The 22449-nt window shown below is 36.4% G+C and overlaps 1 protein-coding gene across 3 annotated transcripts; it reads right to left on the minus strand.

Moving 5' to 3' along the window:
* Positions 1-1521: 1521 nt before the first annotated feature.
* LOC126799183 (sister chromatid cohesion protein PDS5 homolog D) lies at positions 1522-12279 on the minus strand. Of its 3 annotated transcripts, none has more exons than XM_050526321.1 (13): positions 11848-12279; positions 10390-10593; positions 10058-10239; positions 8310-8445; positions 8015-8203; positions 5605-6861; positions 5407-5508; positions 3967-4040; positions 3775-3826; positions 3023-3103; positions 2878-2933; positions 2515-2586; positions 1522-2383 (listed from the first exon to the last, which is right to left on the minus strand). In XM_050526321.1, the coding sequence occupies exons 1-13, from the start codon at positions 11947-11949 to the stop codon at positions 2056-2058; spliced, it is 2835 nt and encodes a 944-aa protein (XP_050382278.1). In that variant the 5' UTR covers positions 11950-12279; the 3' UTR covers positions 1522-2055. The 3 variants fall into 3 exon arrangements, 2 of the variants coding, with proteins under 2 accessions (XP_050382278.1, XP_050382277.1); XM_050526320.1 differs by having other exon boundaries at positions 1522-2392; XR_007672599.1 differs by lacking the exon at positions 1522-2383 and having other exon boundaries at positions 3967-4006.
* Between the last annotated feature and the right edge of the window lie 10170 nt (positions 12280-22449).

The following is a 22449-nucleotide window of genomic DNA, read 5'->3' on the forward strand; positions in this document are numbered from 1 at the left end:
TGCACAATCTCGGATCAACTGTAAGTCTGTAACCTTAGAAATATGATGTCAACACCGTAGCTAGAGTTAATCGGGCTAAAATATCAGATCTATTTCCTCCGAGGTTTAAGACATCACAGTACGTACTAGAGAAGTAACTCAAAATGATAAAGATGTAACACTAAATGATAGTTGACTGGAGATAGAAAAGAGCTAACCCCTATAAAGATCACAGCCAATGTGGTGCATAACTCAAGCTCCCAATATTTTGTATTTTGAGATCCAAAGCTCTACTTTTAATCTGTTGTGTATTATACTTGATGTTTCTAATGAGTGGCTGGTGTGGAAGGAGTTGCGTAGCTCGACCAACTATGGTTCTTATCGGAGCAAGAGCTAGTTGATTGCGTGACCAATGGCGAAGAGCAACTATGTGAGGGAGCTTTAATGGTTGTTGCATTTTAATTCATAAATCAAAAGCACAGATTTAGCATCAGAAATAACTACCCTTATATGGGAGTTGTTTAACTGTTGATGGTACGTGTAATGCCAAGACGAATGCAAGCCATACAGCCACGAAAACTTGCCTGACAGACGTGCCTACAAATATTGAAAGATTGATGCTCGCATATCTGATTCCCAATTCTTTTCAAATTGTGTATAACAAGAACTAGATCAATGCATCACCGCTGTTGGTTATGGACGCAGAGATGACAAAAAGAAGGGTACATAAGAATGCAGAGGCTTCGGTTCCCGCTGCATAATAAACAATCAAATGAACATATCCTTTCAACGTCTGCGTTATGATATGTACATAAACTTAAGAGAGAGCATCTATCGGCAAGATTACGAGGAATGTTCATATCTTTTCAATGTTAACGTTGTGATTACCGATGGGTGGCTAATCACGCGGTTAGCTATTAGTGAGGGTTAGCTTGACACAAGAAGTATAGTGGTCACCTCCCTCTCTTGGGGTAGACTACATCCACTTGAATCCACTACTATAGGCAAATAGCCTTAAGTTATACAAATAGCCGTCCCTCCTCTAAGTGGGATGAAAGGTCTCTTTTTTAGGTGAGGGAACCCTCTCATTTACATATTCTTCAATGTGAAATAAGTGTCCATCTAGGCTTACTATGGAGCCATCTTGATGAGGTCGGAAATGTGACTTCCCAATGGTGTTTTGGTAAGTTCCGACTATCATTGGAAAACTTGTATGACGAGGTACGCTATTAATATCATGGTTGAGCCACATAGTGACTTGTAGATCCGCCTAGAGAATGATGCTTATGCTCGATGGCATGCCATACTAGCTCTATGCTAGTAGGGGTGGCAACATACATAAACTTAAGAGATACCATCTATCAGCAAGATTACGAGGAATAATATTGGGAAATATGGATACAGAAAGAACCTCTTTTTCTATTTAGTTGAATTATCTCACTATACATGTCTACAAAGAAGTGAGAAGTACAAACACTGATTTTCATTTTGTTTTCCCCTTAAAAGCTATGAGATAAAGAGAATGAGTGTAAGAAAATGAGAACGCAGTAACGCAGGAGAGACTAATACAAAACTTCACGTAAAATTACATCAACCGAGCAGAAGCAGCCAATCAATTTCAGGCTTAACATTTTCCATCCTTATCTATAGTTCATACATGATAGCATACACTACTCACTTTTGAAGGCAATAGCCATCAGACTGTTGTAATGGGAAAGCACAAAGAGAACTCACTAACATAAATCTTTATGAGAAAACCCATCAGATGTGTGCTTACAAGAAAGGAACAAATTACAGGCTAACCAACACTTTCAATACTAGACTGAAAGCCATGCATGAGGAAATACCACTAGATGAATGTAACTGTGCCTACAAGAAAAACAATTCTAATTCCTAACCGACAATTCTGGTACTAGATAGAACACAATGCATCAGAGATAAAAGTAACACCAGATGCATGTTTCTCTGTCTAGAAGGAAAAATAGAGACTACCCAACGATGCTTTTGGTAGTATAGAGCCAGAAAGATACATGTTTATGTGGTTTACACAGCCTTGTTCAACACAGGTGAAGGGGGTCAACTTGCATCCTTTACACCATTGCTCAATCCTGTCATTTCTATAGGATCAACATTAACAGAGGGTCCAATATCAACTTTCGGATTTTCTTCCTTAGACAAGGTTATAGTCTCAGGTGTGATCTGCATAGAGTCAATACCAGTCTTCATATCTCCCTTCAACTGGCCGGCATATATCTCACCTTTATCATCCATCAACCTGTCAGTTTCCTTGGACTTATCTTCCCGTTGTTCATCGATAATAGGCTCACTTAGTGTAGAACGGTCTGCAGATTTACTGTCAGACTTCATACACTCAACAGTGGATAAGCCAGCTGACACTTCATTTCTAGATATCCTTCAAAAAAGTTTAGTTAACGAATGATAATTGCAAATTACATGATAGTATGCAAACCACCAACCACCAACAGTGGAAAAATATCGAAGTAAATGAAAAGGAAAGAAATTATACAAACCAACCTTTTCAAGGAGAAACCAGCATTTGCTTGCTCAGATGGCTCAGATATTGCTTTCCGCTTCCTCTTTTGTGGTCTGATTAAATTAACAAATTTTATTTCAGAGTAACATATATGGTAGCAACGAGTGTTAGGTGGGGCAGTCCCATGTGGTGTCAAGAGCAGTTATTTATGAGCTACATATACTTAAATAAAATGTAAAGTCTATTACAACCTATTATTCAAATTGTATATTATATTATTTAATTATTACTTTATTGTTAATTTAGTATTATCTATTTTATTACACATGCATCATTTTTCGAAAGCTACATATGCAGCAGTCCTCTCAAGCTAAGATGGAAATTACTTGACAGCTAGTACTGACCTAACAGAAGCATCAGTCTTTGGCGTATCATTCTTTTGCTCCAACTGTATACATGACTAAATTGCATAGGATAATTTATATTAGAATAAGGCTTTAAATAAAAATTTAGACAAATGATCAGTACAATTATGAAAAAAGTACATACATCTTTTGAATCATCTTCAATTAGTTGCCATCGTTGCTTTCGAAGGTTTAGGTTTTCTTTCTCCCCATCATTATAAAGCACCTGCACAAGATGTAGAGAAGGAACAAAAATTCAAAACAACAATATGCATACAGGTGGAAGCAAATTGTGAAACTCAGGCAAAACGGAGATATCTCATGCTTGATTATAGCACAAGGTGCTGACTGCTGAGGGTACCCAGTGACGCAACCGCCTCTGTCTTACATGTTTCAGCCCCCTCGTATAATTAAGCAGCAGTATAATGCCTAAAAGTTGTAAAACATACAAGAAATATCTTAAGAAAAAAAAATACTTCTTGAAAGTGCAAAGTTTAATGTTTAGAGTTACCGAAAGAACAAAAAAAACCCCCAAAAGAAACAATACATTTAAAGTAAAAAAAATTTATTTGTTACACTTGCCGTCTCTTTCTCCCCTATAGATTGATATAACAGGCTTGAAAAAATAATCAAAAGCAAGCACTAAATAACACACAAGAGGGATCCTCTATAAAGTACAAAATAAAAAACTAGTACCATATGGTGATCCTTCGAAGACACATATAGCACGAGCAAGAGAGTGGTACTATAATGGCAAAGAAGATATGGTCAAAAGCCCAAAGACATGTAGTATTTTTTTCCGCTTTTTAAAGTTACAAATCATGTTCAAAAATAGAACACTGGAATGGCATAAAACACATCAAACAAAAGGGCAGGAAGACCAAAAAGTCAACTCACCAAGTGCCTCTGTCTAACAGCATCGTACGAACGTACAACACCATCATAAAACCTGCAGAGTAAGAAATACCATATGAGACAAATATAGTGATGATTATACCCTAGTAGACGATTAATATTCAGTAAATGTGTAGTCTGATTTTAACATAAATCATAGCATATTATACTTGTAAATGATTCTGAAGTACTCACGTTTTGTCCTTCGGCCACCAAACCTGTATTCCTTTGCCAACTATTCGATCATCAGGATTGGGCATTGGATTAGCCTGAATTTGTAGGTTAAATTAAAACTCAAAGAAAAAAATAGCAGAGAACGATCATAACAATTAAGGTAGGCCTGACCCATATTATAAAAAGAGAATATGTTTAGTTGAACTGAGAACAGACTCAGACATTATTACCTGGAAGCAATCTTGAAGCAAAAAAGTAGTAAAATATTACTACACAAAATTGAAAAAAAAAAAAAAAAGACAAAAAAAAACCAATGTTGCATGTCTGCATAAATTCCTGGATGTATGAAGGGGCTAAAGTGGACCTCAGATCTATAGTGAAGCACCAAGCACCATTTACAGCTTAATTACACAGTAAACAAAACAAGCAGTGGTTTATTGATGATATGAAAACGATTAATTTTTACATAAAGTAGGCTCAGATTTAACGGATTAGTACCCATAAACAAGAGAAGCATTGATGTTATATTTCGACTTTCAGTAACAGAATATGTAACAACATCACTTTAAAAGTTGTAACTATTGGCAGAACCATAACTACAGGAAAGCGAGCATAACCTAAGTCTAAGAGGATTTTCTAAGTTTGAAAAATACCCCATGGTCTGACTCCTCTGTAAAATATGTCAACCCCTTGAGATACAATACTTCAGAAAGTACATCACATGATAAACCTATGTACACCTTGGATTCATATCCAGTGTAACATCATTGAAGGAGAATGTATCCATACTGCTAAACTGCAATAGCTTCTCTTTAATAGTTTCATAATCTTCAATCAGAAAAAAGGAGAATGTATCCATATGTCACCTCAACTTAGCTCAACATACTTATATACCCCAGTTTCAGAACTTTATATAAAACTTCTGCCTTTATACAGCTAAAATCAACCTTCAGTATTCACTATTATTTAGTCCAATGCTATTGAATGGACATTTATGCCATTGAAAAGAGTACAGAATTAGGACTTTATGTTTCATAGCTTCTCTCCTTTTAGAGATAACCATAGATGTATACATTGTTTAAACTGTTCTCAAAAACTGATTATTCTATAATGGTATTGAATATGATTCATTTGCACTACTTCATAAACAGGGCCTTACTGAAATAACTTGACAAAGAACAGGGGCACCTAACGTTGTTCATGGTTAATGGTTTGGATCATTGGATGCAATGTAAGCCATATTTCATTGATCACTAATAGTCCAAGATGATAAGTATTCCTAAAGATGAATTCGACTTAATTGACCACAGAAAGCTAGCGGGGGAGACAGTATGTGATTGAGGCTTGAGGATGTAATAGATGATTGAGAAACCAAACTGTAACTCACCATGCTAGTCAAACTGCAATTGATCTGAAAACAAAAATGATAAATAAAAAAATAGTAGCAACAATTATTATTACCTCATCCTTTGCAATGGAACGTTTCCTCTTGCGTATAATCTTAGGGGTTCCTATAACAACATTTTTATCTCCCCCCATATTTGTCTCAGAGTTGGACATCTTCTGCAAAGTGAAAAATTATGAAGAGGATGAAGAACAAACAGCAGATCAAAACAATGGGTACTGAAAAGTAAAGTTTCACTGTCCTCAGTCTAGTACCTTATTAAGAGATCCTTCAGCACCATCTTTACTAGGAGCGTCCTCCCCCCCAAGTGTCTGAATACCCTTTCCAGCTGATCGATCCTTGATACCGCCAGTTCCAAACTGTACAGCTGGGTCTCGCTGCATGTTTTGCTCAGGACCACTTGGGACTGGTGAAACCTCTGTGATTACGATACGTTCAGAAGCAAGAACAGTTTCCTGATTTATTTTTGAAGCAAGCTTTCTCGGTCGGCCCCTTGGTTTTGTTGCACTCACATTCTGAGTCCCAACCTTTTGCACAGCTGACTGATCATTGATATTCACAGTTCCAAGAGTGGAAGCTGATTCTTGTTGTTTTTCCACAGGATCACATGAAACTGCAGACTCTGTGCCAACATGTACAGAAGCAATAATGGTCTCATTATTTGTTTTTGCAGGAAATTTCCTGGGGCGTCCCCGTGACTTTGCTTTTAAAGAACTTGTCTCCTTAGACTCCATCTTCAAAGTATCAATTGATCCTGGATTTCTATCTTCAGCTTGAACACATGAAAAAAAATCAACCTTTGCAGGTGAATGGGAAGTAGGATTAGCTTCTTGATGTGCTATGGCTACTTGCTTCCTTGGTCGACCTCTTCTAGATTCAGTTCCATCAAGATGGCCATTTTGTTGACGCAAAGAAGCAGATCCTATGTCCCCTTCTGCTTTAGGTTGAGAATTTGGTGATTCAGTTGATTGTTGATGTGTGGATGGCAAAGTGGATGGCTCAGTCACTTCTTGAAGTGTTGACGGCAAAGTGGATGCCATAGTGACCTTCAAATGAAGATGATCTTCAGTGGATAAACTATCAGATCCCTTGTCATGAGAGTTCCTGTTCCCAGCTGATTTTGGAGATTTTTTTCCAGATTGCATCCAATGATTATCGTAGCCTTCCTCTGGATTCATTAAAGAATTTGGCTTCCGGCCTCTCTTTTTCAGCGCTGAATGTGGCTCAATTTCTGATATTTCCTCTGGATCCATTGAAGAGCGGGGCCTTTTGCCTCTCTTTGTTGTACCCGAATCTGGCTCATTTACTGATTTGACAGTCTTCACAGAGAACGAATTGTCAGGTTCAGCACCATCTTGTAAATTAACCTCCTTGGAATGATTAGCGAGATGGCAGCGCTGTAATGTTGTAAAGGGGTCATGTACAATTTTAGGTTCATCACTAGTGGGACCAGCCACACATTTGTCAACTGTTGTCGGACCAGCAGCATTGGCAGTAACTACCTCTGTTCCCTGTTTAATAGAGACGTTTGAATCAAACAATAGTAATTTATATGTATGGAGGAAAACAGAGAGAAAGAGAGAGAGAGAGAGAGAGAGAGAGAGAACAGGTGATGATATGATTACGCATAACAGATGCATACAGGGTATGGTTCATTTGGAGTCCTTATATATCAAGTCAATTTTTATCAATCAGAATCAGATTGCAGTTAGAACTTCCATTTATTATTCACACTAAAGAGAGCCACTCTAACATCGTGATACCCAATGAAGGCCCAAGATATGGTGTCAATGGGGGTGGAATACTTATATAAACCAAAGCAATGAGGAAATGGGGGCGAAACTAAAAGATTTGATAGAATTTGGCTAATATGGCATTCACTAAAAGAAAGAGAAGAAAAAATCTCAGTGAGGGCAGTAGCCCCCCACTTAGCACTATGTAGGACCACAAGTCGTGACACACATAAATACACGGGACATTTATCAAAAACTACATCACATCATTCCTCCTAAGATGTGCAGAGTGTAACTGATAAAACCATGAATTATATGCTGCTGAGGCAATGTTATCAAAATTCATTTAACAATATTAAGAATATGATAGAATAGCTGGGTAGACAGGATAGGATGGTTCATCTCATTGAAGAGAAAGTTTTGTATTACTAATATACATAAAATTTGCTCACTATCCAAGAACGCTTATTGTTAACTTTCCCTTGACTGTCATGTTGTACAACATGAAGTTTTACCAGCTGACATCATCCCAATCCTCTTATTTGGTAACCTTGTCAAACATCTATTTTTACTATGGTCACACAAAAATAATAATTACTGCATTGAAAGGACCGCGGAACTAACCACTGTAAACAATAAGTGTGACAGTTCAAAGGACTAGAACCTATGACCACCCATATGTGCGTGACATTAATATAGGGAAGATTAAACTATATATAATATTTATATACAAAAAACTTTAGCTGGAGAAGTAGCGCGCGCTTCCAGCTCAACTTGGAGAGATGATGCATAACAAGACAAGAAATGGGTTAAGTAAAAGCATGCACAACAGACTTAAAATAAAAATCCATATGCATGTACACTAAAAAATTTCTAAACTTCTCTCTAGGTATGCAATTGAAGTATAAAATTTATCACTTGTTCAACATACCAGATTCTTTCTGACATGATCAATTTTGAGGGCATCACATCTATGCTGGCATATAGAAGCCACTATAGGAGCATAATCGTCCAAAGCAGTACCCAAGGACTTCACTGCCTCCATGAGATACGGTTTCAGCTTAGCCGCACAATTATCGAGAACCGTCTCCCCCAGTTTCCAAGAGAAAGGTGAAACAATCTGAAACAATGAATAAGACGGGCTTAATTCGTATATATAGAAAAGATAATGATTAATAAAAAAAATTAAATTCATAACATAACAACGTGTTGAAAAAGATTATAACCTGATTTTTCTTTGTAACACTTAATAAAAGAATTCTGAGAAGTTCCAACGGAAATTCTTCACTTTCATGAATTTCCTCTAGAACCATTGTCATAATATTTTGCATGTCTGAAAATACAGCAAGTGGATGGTTCGACCTAATAAAGCAAGATGAAACCATCAGTTGTTGATTATTTGCAAGAAATAAAGATTATGTAAAATTCTTCTTCTATATGAGTAGAACTTTAACAGAAGAAGATTACTACATAGTAGGGGAAAGGTTCCAACTGATTATATGATAAGCTAACAGCTTAACAAAAGTAAAACGCTGAATACAGAGGACGCCCAAAGCTAAAGCACGACAGCTTTTCAAACCAGCAAAATTGCATACAAGGAACTATAACTCATGACAACGCCCACAGTGAAGAAGTATCAAAGTAATTCCCACAAGTGATATATCTCTTCAACGCTAGCTCCTTATTCTTTTTCAAACACTAAACCCCAATAGCTCTCATTAAATTACAAAACTCCGGAGAAACTGATGCCCAGAGCAAAGCTATGTAATGAACAATACAGAATCTCCACACCCCATACTCCCACAGAATTTATCTTAATTTATTCTATCGACACTACCTAAAAGACGACCATCAAAGTACATATTCCCAGCACTATTCCTTGCTTCTTTTCTCCAAAGTTTATTTTCTAAAATTATTCTGAAGGAAGATATACCCAATATGAAGTAGAATTTCCATCCTATGTTTCCACATCAGAATAACATTTGCATGATCCAAACAAAGTACCAAATACTGGTACAGAAACTTATCCAAGTTTTGTAATTCAACTTATCCATATCAAAGTATCAACCATGCAAAATGCTCCTTACTAGAGCACAATCACTCTCCAAACCAGAAAAATAGCACACAAAGAACTATAACACGGCAGAAACTTACACCCGAATTAAGGTAAGTAACAAATTATATACCACAAGTGATATCTTCTCAATCCTAGCTCTCTTGTTCCTTTCCCAACACTAAACACCAATAGCTCTCATAAAACTATAAAACTCAGGAGAAAATGATGCCCCGAAAAAAAAAAAAAACTAGGTAACTAAATATAGTATCTCCTCCCCCTAGCTCCCACAGAATTTCTAATATTTTTTCCATCGACACAATTTAAAAGATGACCATCACAGTACATACTCCCAGCACTATTCCTTCTGTTCTATTCTCCAACAATCATCTTCTAGGAATTTATTTTAAACAATGATGTACGCAATATGTAGATGATTTTCCATCCTATGGTACCATATCAGAAGATCATTCTCATAATCCAAAGTTCTAAATATATGAATGAAAGAGAGCTTTACGAATCCTATCATTCTTTTAACAAATTTGCAATGAACATGCAAGCATTTCATTGCAAGAAAGAACAGTGGGAAAATATAATTTTATTTCATGAACAACACGTACTTGAGATAACGAATCCAGAAATTTCCTTGCTTCCATATCAAAGTACCAAAAGATGTTACAAAATTTTTGAAACTTCGATCTTCTGAATGCTCGTATAATGAGCATTCTACATGTAATAAAAATTGAATGACTAAATTAATGCTCATTATATGAGCACTCAGAAGATCAAAGTAATCTTACATTGCATCTCAAGGTTAAGCCAACATATCCTTGAATACAATATCAATAGAACCATAAAACACTGTCCCACAATGCACCACAATATTAATCGTATTATAACAAGCACAGATAGAGCTCTTACTGGATTATATTTAGGAAAAGCTGAAACATCTCTGCAATTATTTCATAACACTCAAGGTCCAGCATCATCACACTTGACCTGACCTTCGCGATAACTTTTAGAATGGAGACGGCCTTTTTGTATGAGCGACTAGATAGATGTGATAAGTTTTCACTAGCTGCTACAGTCAGTTTAAATATTTCCTGTGAACCATCAAATTGACAATGAAAATTGTAAGAGCACTAATAACGAATATATAAGCATTACATCTAATTATACGTATATGCAATTTGTATAATTTAGGAATGATTAACATCAAGAATAAGTTGAAAATCCCAGAGTTTATGCCGTACCTTCATTTTGTTATCATCGTATGGGGCATCTGGTGCTGTTATTCTTGTAACCTCAGTGATACATGATGTAACAGAAACTTTAACATCCGTATCTGAGTGTCGTAACAGTACATCAGATATTAACGCTGTCATTGCAGGTAGAAGTGCATCTTGCAGTGATGTACATGGTGCTTGCCCCACATCTGACAACAAACCCTCTACTTCCTACAGAAGAAAATTGAGAAAGCAATTCAGTAGTGTCAATCTTTTAAGCTATAAACGAACAAAATAAAATCCAGATATGCAAAGTTATTTCTCACAGTTGTATCAACAGAAGAGTCACTAAGGAGATGGTTGAAATGAACTAAGCAAGTAGAGAACAAAATGTAAAGAGGGTCAAGCATGTTATCAAGAAACAACATTCGATTTCACATATATAAAAAGGCAAGATTGCGAAAAAAATGATGATCGCATGTAATGTGATGGCTGAACTGTTTATTACACAAGTATCCTTGGGGACAACCAAGACAATTGTTTCCTAGTTAAACTAACAATCACTAAGGTCACCTAGGGCAAGCAATCATTGTACCAAGGCAAAGCTTCCATGAATAATGGCATATGCAAACAGGATCTGATATTAAGAGCCGATCTTCCATTAAGTTCACGTATTTGGAACAGTAACTACTCACACAGGTAAAAGTTTAAACTTAACGAAATTAAAAGGTATGTCTATCAAAAGCTCCTTTTATTATTTGATTTTTCTGGTTCTTTTTCATTTCATGAATAATGAACTCAGATATATGCAGTTACACAATTTGTTAAAAAAGATGTTTGTATGCAACTAAGGATCTTCAATTTAAAAACTTTGGCATTCAATTTTCACACAACATCAGATGCAAAATCCATTAACCTAAAAAACACCCTCTTTGAGGTAATGCATCTACCGCCATTCAAACTAGAAAAATTGGGGCGAACACACAGCTGATAATCTATCTAAAAGGTACTCAGAGAGTCACTCAAATACAATTACATGTAAAGGAACTAAGGAATTGGCAAACAAAATTCAGCCTTTCAATAGCACGAAAATTGAGGCTCAAAAACACACATCAATTGTATATTGGATATAACCCTAAAGAACTACTGAACCCACATCAAACCACACAATTGGCAAAACAAAACACAAAACGATGATGAACCCAGTTCAAGTCTTCATACATCTACAATTCATGAATTCATATCCCCAGAAACAAAGCAAAAACAATAAACTAACAGACACACTAAATGCACAAAATTAAGAACCCACAGACCATCAGCAGCCAATAATTTAACAAACACGATCAAACCCATATCACAACCTGTTTCACACAACATTCCAATCAATCCACCAACTAAGAAAAAATAACAATTAAAAAAAACAGTCATCAGAATTCAGTGTTGTGCGTGAAAACAATAAAACAAGGAGAGGGTTTAAGGGATTACATCAAGGAGTTTGAGAAGCTCATCAGTATTGGAAGGAGGCTTAAGGAGAGAGTTTCCAGCCTCCTTAAGCTTCTCCTCAAGCTCTTTCTTGGAGGATGACATTGTCAGACCTCCAAAAGACCCTTGTATTTGGTTTTTTTTTTCTCTGTGGGATTCAAGCAGACCCTAAAAACCACAGAGAACTCACAACTCAACCCAGAAATCCAACTTGGGAAAACTCCCAGTCTCAGACCAATGTTAAATAACCCCCCAACATCAAAAAGTGACAAGGACTATTAACTCACACCACCTCAGACTTCGGGATATAAGGCAATGTGTTGGGCATGCAAACAGAGAGAGTTTACAAACGGGCAGTTTTGTACTCCATAAATTTGGTTCATATTTTTGGGCTGGTATTTTGGTTCACTTGGGTTTATGCCTCTATATTCTCAATCCCCCCTTCTTTCTCTCACACAAAGACTCGAGCTTTTTGGCATTGGCGCTTTTAAACTGGTCTTCCCGAGTGCTGTGTAAGACTGTGCTCAGCACCATTCAAGTCAATTACAAGATTGGCCCTTTAGGGTTGGAATGTGGACAGTGTACTGGTCATCATATACAGATTTTTCTGTTCACCATTCTTAAGAACTATACAGAGTTTCTGCTTCTTAAAGACACTGTAAATTATGAAGCACTAAATTTGGAGAAGGTACAACTATAAATGCCACAGTGACACATTGTTCTTGGATGTGTTCATTGTACTACAGATAATTCAGTCAAGGCACCAAAGTGAGAATTCAAGCCTGCCCTTTATCTTTTGAGTCTCAAAGACTAGTGTTTGTGTAATTTTGTTGCTTTGTTGGTGTCAGATATAAAACTTGGAGGACCAAATAAGCTGTAATATATTTCACATCATTCCAGGTGTAATAGTAGAATGATTGACTTGTATATAGCCTGAGAAGGTAAATTATTAAGTTTTTTTTATGCCACAAGGATAAGTGGGTTGAAGGTGGGGTGTATTTTGCAATTTTGCAAATGTTCATGTTTTAATTTCCCTAGAATAAAATGGAAAGGAAGAACCGAAAGACAGCACTCACAGCAGCATAACTTGTAACCAAAAAAAAAAAAGACAGCAGCATAACAGATGAGAAGACACATCATAACTAGTGTGTGCAGATAATGAAATATAAGAGTCAAGACTTGCATCATATTTGAACTCTACTGGTGAATCCTCCAAGGCTCAGGGACTTTCAATAAACTTCTAGCTGAGTTGTGTGACGTTTTCTATTTAATGAGTTGAAACTTAAAACGTATGTCATGGTGTGCTGGTATTATGGCTGGGTAGTTGAGTCAGATTCAACTGAAAATATGTATAGCTGCATACATGTTACTTAAACACTTTTTTTCCTGACTGTCAATTTTTGTTCAAAAGTTAATTTTATTAATATGGATTTGTAACTTTTTGGAGGAAAGATGTTTATCTTATAAACAAATGATAAAAAGTGAGTGATTCTAGTTTATACCACGGTATTCCTATACCAACGATTCAAATTACACGCGTCGACGTCTACTGGTTGATGGCGGTTTTGTAATTACGATTCGCAATACACGTCTACTCGCTGAACGCACTGTATTTCTTCTCTTGTATTTATACGAGATAGGAGGTGAAAAAGTATCTACCGCCGTAGAACAAACTCGCGAGTCTCTGTTGCAGGTTTTAATCTCCACCGAGAAGGAATGAGAGATTACCAGGAGGTGAAGGAGTTCTGAACCTCGCCGAGATAAGGAAAGTCGACGACGACACACACAAAGAGGAAAATCGGTGAAATGAAGATACAAAGCCAAGCTTACCAAAAGGAATTCAGAGAAGCTCGTCAAAAATCCTTCGATTCTTCAACGTTGCCTCAAATTCAATTTGGGGGAAAGACGGCTTGTATTGGGGTTTTTTACTAGCGCTTTTCTGTTCGGCTTGCTCGATTAGGCATTTTCTGATCATGTGGGTTTTCTGTCTTGGTACAACAATTTTTGGGTTTCCCTTCTCTTAGTTTCTAGCTCCTCTTAATTTATACGTTCTCATTCTATCAGGTCGCTGAGAAGCGCGCCCAGCATAGCCCTCTCAAGCACAGTGGAGGATCTAGGATAAAATGTCACCCAGGCTAATTTCAAATGTGGACCTAGGATATTATGGGGTGGACTACAACTTTGGCCGAAGGAAAAAAAAATTCAGGTTTATAACATGGAGTGTATGAAGTTCATATGATTAAAGGTCAATTAAACCTAAATATTCTTACCATTCCCTAATTCCCTATATTTTTAAGTTCTTAACCAACAAAGAAATCCAAATAGGCAAATACTCAATCTCTCATTCGGTCATTCTCTAACATACCACTAAATTTCAGATTCTAAAATTTCCAATCATTCCAAATCGATAGTTTAACTAACAAACTCATAAACTAACACGAATTCCCTACATTCTTAACAAACCCAAATAGGTAAATAAAATACTTAATATCTGATCATAATTTCATTCAGCCATTCAGTAAGACAGTAACAAGACTAACACACTAACACCCAATTTCATATAATCATATTCCAAAATTCCAATAAGATCTGTTTAACCAACAAAGTGAACAAACTCATATACCCACTAAATTTCAGTATCTAATCATTCCATAATCAGTATCTAATGATTTTAATCAGTATCTGATTCAATTTTAATAGAACTTAGAGGAGAACTGGAGAAGAGCTAAACCTATGGGTTCAACAGTAGAACAATAGAAGTGTAGATGAGAGTAGAGATAGCTTCGGGCGATCGGGCCTTCGGCGGCGCAGTGGCAGAGAGTGGCGGCGACGGGGTTGAACGATTTAGAAAAAGAGTAGTCGAGTAGAGGGAAGAGCTAAAGAACAGAAGAAAGACATCTGAGAGAGACCCCGTGTAATCGATTGGTTTAATTCCTCTTTTTATTTTTAATAAAGGGTTGGGTTTTTTTTTGGGCTGAAATCTCACCTAGGCTGGAATCTCCCTCAGTTCTTTATTGGTTAGTTACTTTGTTTCTTTCGATTTTCGACTTAGTTTCGGTGTGTATTGTTGTTTGGTAATGTTGATGTAGCTAGAAAGGTCAAAGCTTATAACTAGCTTTAGGATTTTGTAGCTGGTTTGATTTTATAGCTTATAATGTGTTTGATTTGTTGCGTAGTTGTATTGCAATTTGTTAGACATAGGGTAGATAATGTAGCTTTTTTTTTTGGCTCTTTTAAAGTTGCTCTAGTGGTATTAGGATAATCAGGAGGCTTATGTTGCTACTAGACTGACTGTATGAGTTGCAAGAGGGGAATTCGTTTTGCTACTAGAGACAGTGATTGCTTCTGGCAAGAATTCGTTTGTATCACCTTCTCATAGACATACGTTATGATTACTATATTTAGTCATGTAAGGGACTAGTTCTCTTGTTAGTTTGTTATAAATTAATTATTTGATGTGAAGATGTTATTTTGGGCCGTTTGCAGAAGATGATGTATATTAGCTTCAATTTTTCAGGCAACAGAACACCATGGAGGGGTTTCATATTGTATGGTCCCTTTGGGAAGTCATATTTGGCCAAGGCAATAACACAATTACACGCTAATGAATTGAATGTAGTTTTTCATGTATGTTAAATAGCACGGTATTCATACTTATGCTTCTTCATTGCAAGTCTGCCCATGATGAACAATACACTTAATTGCAGTGGCTCTTGAGGGAAAACATTACAGTAAGTCAACATGATGAATAACTCAATGCAAAATCAAAGTCTTCATCATCACCATCTCTGACAACATTCACTTCAGAACCTTTTTTGTCTCTAGTCTTCAACTCAGGACAATCTTTTTTCCAATGCGCGACAAACTGTTAAATTTTAGTATGTATACTAATTGATATAGTCCACGCAAATGTTTTAGGTAAAGTAAATGAACACCTTTTGCAGGTTTGTTTGCACTCTCCTTATTCTATTTCTGGTGTGATATTGGGTGACATCTGTTGTCATGTTCATGTGATCATTATTATTATTATATTCATATGTTGGGGGAGGTGAACCTCTTCCTGCATTTTATAATTTATAGATAATTGATTATGTTTATTCTATTTGATTTCGAGATTAATTATCATGAAAAAAAATTTCTACTTATTATAGATGGATATTACTATGGAAATATCAACTTTCTCCAGAGTATCCTTATAAACCACTGGGAATTAGGTATCTACTTTTGATCAGATTTAACCTGTAAAATTAGATTATGTTTATGTAGATCAAGCATTTTTATGTTTGATTATGCAGTTGTCTTCTCTGTGATGTATATTGTTGATTTCACTTACATGGTTGTTCTTGTTTGTAGCATGACAACTCCAAATGGATGGTTCATGAGTCAGAAGAGAATTTGTTTGTCTACGAGTGATTGTAGGTTTTATAGGCTTGATTTTAGAGAGATTTGTTATTTTAGCTTTACATGCTCTTAATAATGAGAATTATGTCAACCTATTTTCCTGATCCATGTTATTGATATAATTCATTTGAGATACATGCATCTGTGTCAGTACTCTGTACATAGTTTTTTTAATTCAGTGTTGTTATGTTTGTCTGTTAGGACCTCCCAAGGTGGAAGTTGGAACTAGGTCTATTGATTCCAGCATGGATGAATGGCTTCAAGTATGTACGTAGTTGATATTGAGTACTCACACTTCGAAAATTTCTCATACTTGTCTTTTCATTTTCAACAGAATCTTGCATTTGATCTGCTGTAATAGAAACGGTTTATTGATTTAAATAGTAAATACCTTTTTTCTTACAACCACTATATTTTGGTCTTCTAACGAAATCTTTTCAATTTTTCCTTTTTATAGGTTTGTCCTGCAAAAATACAAATTACTACTAATACATGCTTATGCTCAAAACAAGCAGTGGCGCAACATTGCAATTCCTTTGTATCAGCTTTTGATGTTCAAATGGATAAGGCTCGGATAAGGCTTTTCATATTTTTAATACTGGCTTTGGTATGATGGGAAATTTTCTCTTGTAATTACTTCTTTTAATACTATGAATGAATTACTTATTAATGAGATTCAATGACAATTACTATACAAATGATCAGTGTTAATTAGGTAACAAAAAAAAAAGGAGCATCACAATTAATATGCAAAATTTAGGCAATGAAAAAATATCACATAGAGCATAATCTTTAGTGTTACTCCGAAAATTACCCAGGAAGATAGATTATTCTCACTCTTTTTTCTTAAAATTATTATTAATAATAATTATTATATATGATCAACCACTTCTATGAATTTATGGACATGTTTTCTACATACGGTACTTTTTAAATACTAGTTAAAATGTTATACCACATTAGTGGACATTTTGTTGATCACGAGCTTAAGTTGAACGTATGGAAGATCGACATTACCAGATGTCATTGGCACATATAATTACGAGTGTGGTAAAAATTTCATCCGATTTGAGGATTGTTTGACCGTCCATAAATGGAGTCGACCGAAAAATATGTTGATTTAGCAAACAGAATCCCATTGACCGGATCCTTGCGGAATTGTTTATTCGAATTTGACCGCAGACACTCAATCGCGATTATTATGTGGTTGGAAAAATGTAAAAGCCTGTCAGTCATCAGTGGCTCCACCCATAGGGCAAATTAGTTTTTTTTTAGTTGACCGGAGTTACCGACGGTCAAACGAACCCCAAATGGAATGAAATTTTTACCGCGGGCGTAATTAAATGTACCGATGACATTAGGTGGTGGAAATTGGGTGAGAGACATTTCATTCATATAGTTTCTTCATAATACTCCATGTTTTATTCAAACATAGTTAAAATATTATACTACATTAATGGACACTTTGTTGATCACGAACTTCAGTTGAACGTATGGACGATCGACACCACATAAAGTCAACAACACATAATTATGCTAGTGGTAAAAATTTCATGCGATTCGGGGATCGTTTGACCGTCCGTAAGTCGAGTCAACAAAAAAACATGCCGATTTACCAAACGGAAACCCTTTAACCAGATTCTTACATAATTGTTTTTTCAAATTCAACCATGCAAACTCAATCTACAGTATTATGTGGTTGGGAAAATATAAAAGTCGCTCGGTCATCGGCTCCCTGTGATGGCTCCACCCATAGGGAAAATTAGTAGTTTTTTTCTGTTGACCGGAGTTACTAACGGTAAACAAGATCAAATTTTTACTGAGGACGTAATTAAATGTACCTATGACATCGGATGGGGTTGATTGGGTGCGAGACGTTTCCTTCATATAGTCGCTTTTATAATGTTACAAGTGTAACTCAACTCCATTATAAAGTTATATTAGTGGCTACTTCGGTGATTCACAACCTAAGTAATGAATATGGTCGATCGGCACCGGCTGGTGTGATTTGTATATATATATGTATATATATCACGATATCCTATTAAAATTTCATCCAATTCGGAACTCGTTTAACAGTTAATCTCACTAATCAACAAAAAAACACGCATTTTTACTAAACGCAAATCCTTTGACTGGAGCCTTCCGATATTCCTTTTTTGGATTTGACCGCACATCCTCATCCGGTAATATTACATTGTTGTGAAAATATAAACTATATTCGGCAAACGGCCCCCGGTGATAGGTATGCCCATTGGGTATATTATTAGCATTTTAAGTTGACCGGACAAACCGACGGATAAACAAGCTCAAATTCAATAATTGTTTTACAATGTGCATAATTATATGTGATAATCACATCGTGTGGTGTCAATTGAGTACAAGACATTTCCTTCATATAGTCGTCTTATAATGTTACAAGTGTAACTTAAGTGTATTATAAAAGTTATTCTACATTACTGGCCACTTCAGTGATCCACAACCTAAGTACTGAATACGGTCGATCGACACCAGCTGATGTGATTTGTATATTTATTTCGGTACCCTGTCAAAAATTGGTCAATTTTAGACCACGTGTTTTTACTAAATAGAAACCCTTTGACCGGAGTCTTCTTATATTACTTTTTTAGATTCGACCACACAACCTCATCTGGTAATATTACGTGGTTGTGAAACATGTAAGCTCTATTTAGTCATCAGTTCCAGTGATAGGTCTACTCAAAGAGCATATTATAGCGTTTTTCGTTGACCAGACAAACCGACGGTGAAACAAGCTGTGAATTGGATGAAATTTTAACATGATCCCTATATATAAGTACTAACCATATCGGCTAGTGTCGATTAATCCCGAGAAGTTTCCTTCATATACTTTCTTCATAATGAGATAGTTTTATTTTAAATATAAATGCTAATCACATTGGCTAGTGCCTAATGTAATACCCGAGATTTCTAAATCTCGATTACTGGCATCTAGGACTAATTAATCAAAAATTTCTTTAAAATGTCGAAAACATAGTTTAGTATGTCAATATTAAATTACACATTGCTACGAGATCAAAAATGTTTTCGAAATATTAATCCAATGCTTGGTTTTGTTATTACGAAATTCTAAAGTTTTTACTTGTTTAAAAGTTTTTTTCCCTAATTCATTATTTTAAAATCAGTTTTGGCCTTTTGGGTTATTCATTTTAGGCTTGAGAAAGTCTGACATAGACTCTCATCTCTTAATCCAAAAACCCGAGCCCAAGATCCGGCCCAATTTCTTTTTGGTTTTTTAAACCCATCCAGTTCTCTCTTTGCGACAACACAGAGAAAGAGAGTTTGTCTCGTTCCTCCACCGCTGCCAACCACCGTCGTTCTTCTTCCTCTCCTTCTCCTCTTCAATACCCATGCCTTGCACCAGATGTTGTAGTCCTGCGTAAGGGGAGCCGAGGAAAAGGAGGGCTCGACGGTGGCACTAGAGAAGGCGCGGATCTCAACGTCGTTGCAGAGGGAGGAGACGCAAGAGGTGAAGGACATGCGGCTGTCATCGAAGTCGTCATCGTAGGAGGAGGAGCGTTTGAGGTCGATGGGAACAACGGAGGACATTCGGTCCCGGGATTCGAAGAAGTTGTCGTCTTTATGGTCGTGGAGGCCGTCCCAGTTCATAGTGAAGGTACTCTTCTGATCCATCTTGCGCTGGTCCATTATCATCTTGCATTATGGTTTACTAATTTGAATTGGATATTTAGGATTGTTGAGAAACAAATGGAAAAGGAGGTTGAGTGTTTTGGTGGTGAAATTGAAGATGGATTTTGTGTGGAAAGAGAAAACTGGGAAGAGAGAAAAACGAGGGATGGAGGCAAAGAGCGAGAAAGAGTCGAGAGGGACTCATCTCCCCAGCAACTATCGACTGAGAAACGAGAAGCCGTTTCCATCATCTCTTTAGTTTGAAAAAAAATCGATCTTCAACTGTGCTGTGTTGGTGAAAAAACCCACAAAATCTCTTAGCAAACTCACCAACCCCAGAATAGGCGATTATATATATGTTCTTGAAGTTTTCTCTCATATCCCGACTGAAGGGAGAGGGCCAAAGTGTCTCGACCGGATCTTCAAAACGAAGATATACGAATTTAACCCACCAAATTACCCTTTGTATTTTCACCCTTTCGTATTTACAACGTCTTCGTATAGTGATGGAATACACAACAAAAATTACGTCTAAAATACTCATGTCTTTCTTAACAGTGGTCCTCCAATCGGATATCGCCACCTCTGCAAAAAAACTTTGGTATAGGTCGACCTCAGTAGAATAAAGCCGAACTCATAAAAAGTATACGCTCTTGCAAGTAATTTTTTTTCTTTTTAGAAGCAGTGCTGAAATGGCAGCCTTTAAGTCATGACCATTAACGAAAACACAGATAACATATTATAAGGGGACACATCCTTATCTTAAAAGCAGAGCTAAATGTATTATCTTTTGGGGAAAAAATTTGGGGGTTGATGCAAAATATGTAGCATAATCTCTTAAGGTATGTTTCTAAAAGGTAATGAAAATGACTCAATGGCAAGTCATTGTCATCCTTAACATGGAAATGAAATGAATCCATAGAGACACACTCTCATTCTCCTCTAAATTGAGTTTACCTACTTCATGGACAAATCAAATTTAAATGGGTTCACAAGTCACAACATCAAGAATTCTACCCCATTTTCATTCTTTGGATCAGGAGATTAAGCATTGATTCTCATCTTGGTTAATTTTCTTCTAAAACCTCATTATTATTTAAAAATTCAAAAGTACCAAATACAAAAGGAAAATGCTTAAGACAATAAAAATATATACCAAAATCAATTACCAAATGATGTGGCATGAACCACCTCATCAATATCATTCCACCAATTTGAATTACATGGATTTATGGAAGAGCTAGTGCGGCTAGGATTTATCCATTTTTAATTTTGAAAAAAAATCAAAATCATAGAGTATACTATCATGATCCTTTTTACAGATTCATGATCCTTTCAACCCTATCAAAAAACTCAAAAATAATCATATCATTGAAAATACAATATAAAATTCCAGTGTTTAAGAGGGGATGAACACCTACAATTGCATGAGAGAAGCTTTTAAGATTTTGGGGAAAATATTAGGTTAATGCATTGAGAAAAATATAGGTGTTTTGGAGCTTTAAACCATCGTTCAACTTCATATGGAGATTATAAAGCTTATCCAGATGGATTTTTTGGTTGTATGCACACAGAGAAATCGATGGAGGGTGATATAATTATGAAAAAATAGGGTTGAGCGGTGCTTTAGGAATGTAGAAGGTAGATTAGGGTTAGGACATACACCCTAAAGAAGTTTTTTTTTTAGGGTAGATCAGACGACATATGGTCGACTCCTTATGGGTCTAGTGTTGTCATTGTGGTTGTCTGTCAATAAGGGCGGGGAAAATTGCGGTAGTTGGCAACAGGCTTCAAGTCGTGTAACAACTGAGTCCACATAACTGAGGATATTGTCTTCTTTGGACCCACTGGCTCGTATGATTTTGTTCTTCAGGTAGCACCCCAAAACGTGTCCTCAGTATGGGAAGCTGACCTTGCTCATATAAGCACAACTTCTACTCTCATGTGGGCGATGTGGGATTCATGACCTACCTACATGCTGGCTTCCTAGTCAGGCATCACAAATCATCTCTAGCCAATTTTCTTAGGGGTACATGGTGCTAGTTTCAAGACACCCTAGCGTTGAAGAGATCATGGCGGCGACACAGGGGTCTAATTAGATCTCTGGCTTCTATCTCGAAGATCTGATCTAAGCCCTTCCTAGCTATTTATTGTCTTGGATTTGGGATTGAATTTGATCTGGAATGGCACTTTTGTGCGATAGCTCTTCCCTCGCAGATCGTCGACAATAGTCAGACAAAGGCAAAGGTGGAGGAGCAGTGTGGTTTAATTAGCTATTAGTCCATGATTGTCCTAGAGTGATGCTTGGGAATTGACCCTACCTAGGCTGGTACCATTTTACTGATAAATTTTTATTTACTTATGTTATATATATGTGAATAAATTCATATCACTCTATAATAGATTGATGTGGGCTATGATTTGGTAAACGCACTCTGTGTACCATATTTGCTCTATTGAGGCAGTGAGTTCCTTACTTCGTTAAATTGTCATAGCCTTGTAGTAGCACGATAAAACTTAGTGTCGTTGATATTC

Source organism: Argentina anserina, chromosome 6, assembly GCF_933775445.1.
Source record: "Argentina anserina chromosome 6, drPotAnse1.1, whole genome shotgun sequence".
Lineage (NCBI taxonomy): Eukaryota > Viridiplantae > Streptophyta > Magnoliopsida > Rosales > Rosaceae > Argentina > Argentina anserina.